The 8,676-nt window shown below is 54.6% G+C and overlaps 2 protein-coding genes across 3 annotated transcripts in view; both read right to left on the bottom strand.

Moving 5' to 3' along the window:
• The window catches only part of DDOST (dolichyl-diphosphooligosaccharide--protein glycosyltransferase subunit (non-catalytic)), an 11,049-nt gene extending 8,762 nt beyond the window's left edge, over window positions 1-2,287 (bottom strand). The window contains exons 1-2 of the mRNA XM_012659262.1: window positions 1,941-2,287; window positions 1,625-1,735 (exon numbers count right to left, since the gene is read on the bottom strand). Of these exons, the coding sequence (XP_012514716.1) occupies window positions 1,625-1,735; window positions 1,941-2,103 (274 nt within the window). The 5' untranslated portion in view covers window positions 2,104-2,287. The remainder of the gene's footprint in view (window positions 1-1,624; window positions 1,736-1,940) is intronic.
• Window positions 2,288-4,859: 2,572 nt separating this feature from the next.
• KIF17 (kinesin family member 17) overlaps window positions 4,860-8,676 on the bottom strand; it is a 41,343-nt gene continuing 37,526 nt past the window's right edge. Inside the window, exons 12-15 of one of the 2 annotated variants that reach the window (XM_012659257.1) lie at window positions 7,677-7,935; window positions 6,534-6,604; window positions 5,998-6,115; window positions 4,860-5,038 (exon numbers count right to left, since the gene is read on the bottom strand). In XM_012659257.1, the coding sequence (XP_012514711.1) occupies window positions 4,860-5,038; window positions 5,998-6,115; window positions 6,534-6,604; window positions 7,677-7,935 (627 nt within the window). The remainder of the gene's footprint in view (window positions 5,039-5,997; window positions 6,116-6,533; window positions 6,605-7,676; window positions 7,936-8,676) is intronic. The other variant, XM_012659258.1, reaches the window with a different exon arrangement.

Below are 8,676 nucleotides of genomic sequence, written 5' to 3'. Positions count from 1 at the left end.
CCCTTTTAAAATGTAATTTTAGTGTTTTTTTTTAAAAAAGCAGGTCAATTTGAAGAAAAATATTAAGTAATTATGAGCACAGGTGATATGGAATATGGTAAAAATCATCAAGATGTGCACCAATGACTAACATTTAGGAAACACTGTTTTAGGCTCTCTGACATTTCTCCCACCAACAATATCCTCTCAATCTTCTCCCGATCAGTCTCACTCATTGCTTCTTTCCTTCCCGATCTGTCTCCAGAAGCATGACTTGGACGGTTCCTCCGCTTCATCTTACATCCCAACACGGGGTTTGGTGATTCATTTCAAGTCTTTATAAAAACTTGAAGACAGACTGAAAGAACTCCTCAAGGGCAGGCTCCCAATCCTTAATATCTCACCCAGTCCCGCATATGGTACCTATTTCAGAGTTCCAAACACAGCAAAAACTGGGCAAACACCAATTACTCTACTGACGGCTCCTTTCACTGGCCCAGTCATTTGAAGATTTCAACTTGTACAATCTGGGGTCACATCAACCCAACTACTCTTGCCCCTCCAAAAGCCAATACCAAAGGCACATGTTGCAGGGCAGTTGGGAGGAACACGGTAAGTGACAGGACCCTAAGGAAAAATACTTCAGGGACTTGGCAGAACCCAATCTCACATGAACTACAGGAAATAAAGTAGCGCCAACGCCAATGAAGCAAAAGATTTCCTAAGCTTCATCAACTGAAGGGAGGGATGGCAGTCCTGTCTTACCCCAGACACGGACAACTTGAGCCTTGTGAGAAAAAGATAAACTGAAGCAAATGAAGAGAATGACTAGCATGCTCATCAAAAAATCATGGTAAAAGAGAAACAGCCAAAGAAACAGAGGCTATTTAGTCTGGGGAAGAAACAACTGCAGGTGACTGTGTAAAGGCCATGCCTCTAAGCAAGACGAGCATTACGGTTATTCTCTAAGGCACTGGGAGTGTAAGAACAAAGTGAACTAGGAAGTAGGAGACAAATTTCACTTCACTGTAAAAACTTCTTAAGAGAATTGTCCAGTGGTGGAGTGGATTGCTTCGTAAGACAGAAATATTCAAGTACAGATGGGATAATCTGGCCAAGAGATTCATTCTCTTCAACAAGCAGCTCTCTGCTAGGCTGCTGGATATACCCAGCCATCCACACATGTGCTGGGGGCCAGGGCCGGGGGGGAGCCCGATAATCCCTAAGGCTTTTCTTTTCAGCCTGAAACTATGAATGCATTTGAATTCTTAAGCTAACTGCACAATTACACATCCATATTAATAACATGCCATTTCTTCTTTCCACACTGGCGAACCCAAACAGGGAGCTCTCCACCTTTCTATCTGGCCCTTTACAAAGAAAATTTCCTTCTCAGTAGAACAGCAGGGCCCTGGGTTTCATGATCTGTAGCAACACTTGACCCACAACCCTAGGCTGTGTCTTTTAGAAAGATGTTCCCTCCTGGGCTCCGATCAGAAATTAACATTTTCCTCTTTTCTGTAGCAGCAGTGCCCAGCGCTGGCGACCCTTTCTGTGACCCAGAACATGCCCAAGAACCAGAAGAAAGCGATTCATCAGTACTGGGCCTCGAATCGCAGTTCTGGAGGCGACGCGGAGTCCTTACCTTCTACAGAGGGGGAGAAGATGATGAGATTGTCATAGAGGAATTCCCCATACTTAATGAGGGACAGGCTGGGGTCATCGGCGGTCTTGAAGGTGAGTTCAAAGCCCCGGTCTGGATGAGAAGAAAACAGGGAGCTGAGGCACACTGGACGCAAAGAGAAGCCCTTGCTGCAGACGTCGCGACCCCCACTCCAAGCGGCAGGCCAGACCTGGACGGCCTGCTCCAGAGAGTGGGCGGGAGGGAGGGTGGTGGATGCCCTCGGGCGCCTTTCCAACCCCAAACCCTCGCCCGCCGCCCCCTCGGACCCGGCTCTCACCCTTCAAGCTCCGGAAGAAAAGCGAATGCGTCTCCCGCAGGTTAAGGTTGTCCAGCAGCACTAAGGTGCGGGGGCCGCTGGCGTAGACCGAGAGCAGCAAGGGCAGCAGCGGCCATGTGAGGGACCAAACACGGGCAACAGCAGTGAGCTCCATCTTCCTCATTCTGCCAAAGAACCAGCACCTGGACACCGGAAGTGTCCCGTCTATGGTCCCCCAATCACGGCTCGTGGCCGTGTAGTACTACCCGGAAGTGATCGGGGTACACAGGGGCCGGGAGATCAGAGGCCCAGCTGTGGCGGTCAGCAGTGGAGCTCACCGCCGGAAGCGCCCCGGTTGGAGGCGGGTTCTTTGAACTCTATTGGTGAAAGGGGCGCAAGGCCCCGCCTCACCAAAGAAAAGGCTCAATCTTAAAGAGACAGCTCTGAAGCCGCGGCCAATCAACACGGCCCAGCGCCCCTTGGCTCCGCCCAGTCCGGGTTCCCGCCCCGCGTCCAGAGCCCGGGTCCCGCCGGTGCTTGCGGCAGGTTCCGGGCCCCGTGGGTCTTCCTGTTCGCTGGCGTGGTCTTCGCTGGGCCAGGACAGACTGGGTACTGGGAACAGGCCACACCTCCACCATCTCTAGGGAGGAAGGGATTGGAAAAATAAGGTCAGGGACGGCGGCACTTCGGGCCTCCTGCCTGCCGCTCGCCTTGGCCGGGACCTGTCCCACACAGCTGGGTGGCCCACGCTGCATACAATGTGGACGGGCGGTGGACAGGCCTAGTGATTTAAAGGCTCCGGCTTTGGAATCAGCTGGGTTTAGTTCCAACCTTATCTCTCTCGCTATGTTGCCGAGGCCGGTCTCAAACTCCTGGCCTCCCAAAGCGTTGAGATTACAGGCGTGAGCCACCGCTCCTGGCCAAACCCAGCTCGTGGGGCAGGTTTTGAAACACTTAGCCCCGGGCTAGGCTGAGCATCCACTCAATAATGCTGGCTCCCACCCCTTCTAGGTTAACATAGGGGCCACCCAGGTCACCTCAGACCTGCCTCTGTCCCACCATGAGTCTAAGTAAAAACTACCACAAGCAGTTCCAAGACTTCTGTTCTCTGGGTCCCAACCACAATCCTGGGGCCAAGGTAATTTTGGAAAAAGAAGGTAACAAGTTCTTTTCTGACACTTGTCCACCAACCCAAGAATGGGGCAAAAATCACAACCTCCCTCTATACATCTGCTTAACTGACTCTACCTCCCCTGCATTCTCACCTGCTCCGCCTCTCGCCCCTAACTTCTCTGGAGCCCAGCCTTCTCACCATCTACACACAATGCCACGTCAATCCGCCTCTAATTCAGGCCTCTAATTCAGACCCAGTGGTGCCAACCGTTGTTCAGGAGTCTGCTACTGCTCAGGGACACCCGAAGGTTCTTCACTCTCGGGTCTCCAGCTAAACTCATCTCTGCAACCTCATCGCCTTCTCAGTTTCTGCTCAAGGCTTCCATGGAACAGCCTTTAACATACCCTGAGCTTCCCCGCCTCCTGCCTCTACCAGGAGCTCCCTCTGGGCACTGGCACTCGCATCCTAGACCTCCCAGATCAGGATCTTCTTCATCCTTTGTGGGAGTCCCACCCAGCGCTGCTCCCTTCAGAAAGGCACTCTCTGTTCCCCATAAAAACCTGATCTCGCCTCCTGTGACTCAGTTTATGCTGCATCTGCTTAGACCCATCTCCAGTTATCTAAGCGCCACCCACCCTGGCTTCTCCAGAGTGTGAGCTCCTTGGCCCAGGCACGTGGCTTGTGGGGCCTGCCACAAAACTGATGCAAAATAAGGAAGAGGGGAAAGGAGGAGGACTAACATGGAGCACTTACTATGCCCCAGGAGCTTCACATACCCTCTCATTTCATCTTCACAATAATCCTATGAGGTGGGTGTTATCCCCATTTCACAGATGAGGCTCAGTGCCCTCAGAGGGTGGAGGACCCCACAGGGTGCACCTGGGATTCAGTGCGCAAGGGGAGGGCTGTGTCCTAGGTAGCCCCCTAGCTGGGTGCAAACAGGGTGGCCCGGATTCATTTCTGGCTAAGTCACGATCCCAGTTCCAGCAGAGCCCCCTGAAGACTGTCAAAACCTGGGCCCTTTTCTGGCCTCAGCAGACACAGCCATAGATTCCACAAGGACTCTGCTTTCCTAGGTCACAGCTCCTTTGAGAATCAAATGAAAGTGCAGATGCTCTCCCCAGAAAATATGTACTTGCGCTCACAATTTCAGGGAGTTGCAGAACTCCTGGATCCTGTTTGTTCTAAAGGTCCCAGCTAGTTAAGAACCCTGTTCCAGAAAGAGCTTTCCCATGATAGCCGGGCAGGGTCAGGGAAGGACAGCTCATCCTAAAAGGCAGTTTATTGGGCAGCTTAATCAAAGTGGCCTCTCTGGGCCGCGGATCAGCCAGGAGTGGGCAGCATGGCAACAGCTGCTCTGGGACTCCTGTGCCACCCCGCAGGGCAGCGCTGTGCTCAGGAAGTGTGGCCAGTCGGATGGAGGCACAACTCTCAGCTGCCAAGATGCTGAGCTTTACCCACGTGGCAGTGGCTGCCCTCTCTTCCAGGGCTGCTGAAGGCCGTGAAGCAGGTCTGAGGCTTCTGAGGCAAAGACCGACACTGGTGGGCACGCGTGGCGGGCTCGGTGCCAGGCGAGTCGATGGAAACACTGATGCGGCGTGGGCAGCTGGAGCAGAGGACAGTCCGGCTTTCCCAGGGGCTCATGCCCCAGGCACGGGGGTGGTCTCTGGGGAACAGGGAAGGGAATGTGTCTTCCCAGGGCTGAGGGACCCTTTGGGCCCCCGGGTCACTGTGGGGGCAGGTGGGAGGAGGCCCGGTGGGGGCTGCCTTGAGAGGGCCTGGCAGTCTCTAGAGGCCTAAAGGCAGGTAGCGGCAGGCAGCTGTGTTCACAGAGGCTCACTGCCAAAGTTGCTTTTGCTTTTCTTCCGCTTGGCCTTGGTGAAGGGGATGTCGAGAGACTCGAGGCGGAAGGGCCGGGGCTGAGGCATTTCGGGGGCCTGGGTGGATGGGATGGCAGGGTTGCTGCTGAGGGGGGAGCTGAAGCCTGGCGGCGAGTTGTGCTGCGCTGTAGGGAAGAGGGCCGGGGGCGCTGGTGAGCCGGGAGAGCAGGGGTGGAGAGAAAACAGCCCAAGTGTGCGGGGTGGGGAGTCTGGCCCACCTCCAACCCAGCCAGAGTGACCCCAGGCTCACCCCCAGCACGACATCTGCACCCAAAGGGTCTGGGCTGGGGTTTGGGGTTTTAAAGCCTCAGACTGAGGCAGCGTGGGATCGTAAGCCAGACAAGCCTGGGTTCAAGGCCCAGCTCCGCCACTTCCTGGCAGTATAGCCTTGGGCAAGCCACCTCCCCTCTCTGAGCCTCAGTTTCCTCATCTGCAGCATGGGCACAATGCCTGGCACTCAGTGGGTGCTAGTTTCTTTCCTGTCCTATTCCCCCCCTTATTCCTCAACTGTACCCACTCTGTCTCTCAAATAACCTTACTGCAGAACTGAGATTTGCTTTTTATTGATATTTTATTGGAAGCTCTGTAGGCTTTGCTTTTAGTTGTGAAAGCAGAGGAATGCGGTGATTTTCCATTCTTGAAACCATGCTTTGCTTGTGTGGCCCTTTTTGCTCCCCTTGGCTCAGTGGTCCTTGACAGTCAACTGTCAGTACTGGTGTCTGAGGAAGCTGGCAAGTACCCAGACCCTGAAAGCCCATGCCACGGCCCTGAGCCACGTGCCGAGGGCCTACTGGGTGTCAGAGGAGACAGCGCCTCCCTCCAAGGACACACAGGGATAGAGGAAAGAGGACACCGTATTGAGCACCTACTGTATGCCAGGTCCTGGGCTGGGCCATTTCCCCACCTCATTGTATCTACCCCTGATTAGTAGCTGTTGTCCCCTTCATTTTATAGCTGAGGAAACTGAGGCTCAGAGAGGGAAAGGAGTTTTTGAAGCCGGGTCCATCTGACTCCAGAACCACCCGACGCACTTCTCCCACATGGCGGAGGGGCTGAAGGGGAGCCCAGCGGGCAGGGCACTCACTGAGGCTCTTCATGGGGTCCGTGCTGAGGATCTGGCTGGCTCGCTTGCACCGGAAGTAGTTACTGGCAATATTTTCACTGTCGCTACGACTTAGCATCAGCTTGTAGCGGTCTTCTTCCTGCTGAAATTCCAAATCCTCATGGGTCAAGGCCCTGTGTTTGTGCAGTCCTCATCTGGGCCCGTGGCCTAGGGCTCAGCAGCCTCTGGAGGCTGGGTTGAGTTGGGGCTGCCCAGGCTGGTCTCAAACTCCTGGCTTCAAGTGATCCTACCACCTTGGCCTCCCAGAGTGCCAGGATTATAGGTGTGAGCCACCATGCCTGACCTGGAAGTGCCTTTGAATGAGGGCCTAAATGGGTTGAGGGTGCTGATGAAGTGACACAGAAAAGGGTCCGGGCTCAGTCACCTGGTTTTTTGATCCTTAGACAGGAGGAACGTAGAAGACCAGCTCCTACAGTCACACTGACCCACAGCACTCTGGGGTCAAAGCCCTGCCAGCTCCCCAGGCCTCCCCTCGCTCCCTCTCCCAGGGCCCTTACCATGTTTGGCTCGCCATTGTCTGCCGCAGAGGTTTTGCGGGCTGGTTTGTTCTGTGGCCCAGTTGAAACTGCTATGAGAAAACAAAAGCTGGAGTCACTGCTGCCTGGTGCCAGGCCCAGAGGGTGCAAGTGGGCCGCAGCACTCTCCGTGGAGGAGGGGTCAGGCCCAGCTCAGGCTTAGAAACAGGGGAGGACACTTCCCAGCCCAAGCCAAGGCCTGCCTGTAGGAAACAGACAGCAGGAGGCTCAGACACCAGAGAAGCCACTGCCCTGGCTCCAGGCAAGATAGCAGGTGGGTGGGGGCAGGCGGAAAGGCTGCTGCCCACAGCATGTGAGAGATGGTGCTGGCTGGGGTCTCAGCCAGGATGGCGTCAATGCCATCTGTAAACGGCAGAGGCATAGGACGAAGGGGGAGGACTGTTGGGGGAACTGTGGGCTCCCCGAATGGGCAGAGCCAGGTCTATGGCTGGAGAAACATCTACAGTAAGTGCGACTTTACTCTGAGATTTATCAGAGGAGAGGGGCCTTCAAAGTCGTCTTATCCGACCCCTCCTTTGTAAAGAAGCCCAGAGATGGACAGTGTTCTTCATAAAGTCACACAGGATGTCAGTGGCAAAAGAAGAACTTGAACCAGGCCTGAAACTCTGAACAGCTGGTTTCTACCTGTAGTCCTGCCACTCACTGCTGTGACTGACTTTACGTCACTTATACCCTCCAACATTTAGTTTCCTCATATGTAAAATAGTCTTTATCCCTCAGAGGGCTGTTGTCAGGATGAAGTAATGACAGTGCTGATGACAGTGGTAACACATACCAAGCACTATGTGCCAGGCATTGCTGGAAGGGTTTTTCGTGTACTGATGCACTTTAAGCCTCACAGCAACTTTAAGGTGCTGTTATTCATCCCCATTTAATAGATGAGGACACCAAGTCCCAAAGAGGTCACACAGGGAATGGTGCAGCCAGAATTCCAGCCCACATCTCTCTAACTCCAGAATACACCACCTTCTCAGAGCCCTGATGCGACCTGGAGCCACGTCTGCTGCACCCACAGCCTGCGGGGGAGGCCCATGTTCCCGACAGTCTGCAGGACAGGGAACTGCAAGGCAGGGCGGGAGGGCGAGGGCCAGCTGGGCTCCTGACCTACTGGGAGGCTGGTTTTGATGATGATGGGCTCCGGGATCTTCCAGAAGCCATTATCCTCATCCCAGCAGGATTCGCGCCGAATCCTCTCGAGGTTGCTGTAGTTACAGTCCCTACGAATCAGGGGCTGCACCTGCTCCAGGAGCTGCTGGAAGAGCATGGAGTCACGTTCCTGCCGGCGGATGGTGGCCAAGTAATCGATCTTCTCCAGCTCAAACTCCGACTGCAGATCCTTGATCTCCACCTCTGCTGCCCGAAGCTGAAAGCAAAGGATGACAGGCGGTGGGCGGGGAAAGATACCTCCCCATCCCCTGGCCACCCCTTCACTGTCCTGCCAGCAGGACTCAGCACCTGTTTGCCGGTCTGCTCATGCACTCGTTCTTATCTCCTCCCTCCCTCCAGCCATCCCCCCTCCTCTGACACCCACCGATCCCCCACCAATGCACTCACTCACCTCCCACCTCCCCACCCAGCATTTAAATGAGGACCTGATGTGTCCCCAGATCTGCCAAACGTAGAGGGAAAGTTCATCGTCAACCCAACAGCCAGCCCTCAGTCACTATCCCCCATACATGCACTGTATTCGGGGGCCCTTCAGAAGTACCCACACATGACACCTTAGCCCCCACTGTCCTAAAAGATCTCAGAGAACTGCACAAGTGGCCCTTCTGAAGGGAGCAACAGGCATAAACTCTCAGACTCAACCGTCCTCGCTCTCGAACTGCCACGTTGCTCTGTGACAGTGTGACAGACACTGGACTTAAGAGTCGGACCCACCTGGATTTGACCACAGATTCCAGATTCTTTCAGTTTCCCACCCAGGTCTGCCAGACCGACCCTCGGTTCTCTCCTGAGCACAGCTGACTGCCAACTCCAACCATGCCACGCCTCCCTGGGCCCCTGGTGCATAGTCCACTTCCTCAAGGGGCAGGTTCCGTTTGATTAGTAAAGAAGGATGTTTCAGATTCATGGGAATGATAATAACCCAGTTGGGAACACC

Source organism: Propithecus coquereli, unplaced genomic scaffold, assembly GCF_000956105.1.
Source record: "Propithecus coquereli isolate 6110/MARCELLA unplaced genomic scaffold, Pcoq_1.0 Scaffold600, whole genome shotgun sequence".
NCBI lineage: Eukaryota > Metazoa > Chordata > Mammalia > Primates > Indriidae > Propithecus > Propithecus coquereli.
The sequence above is the reverse complement of the archived record's forward strand: the minus strand, read 5'-3'. Positions and strand labels throughout refer to the sequence as shown.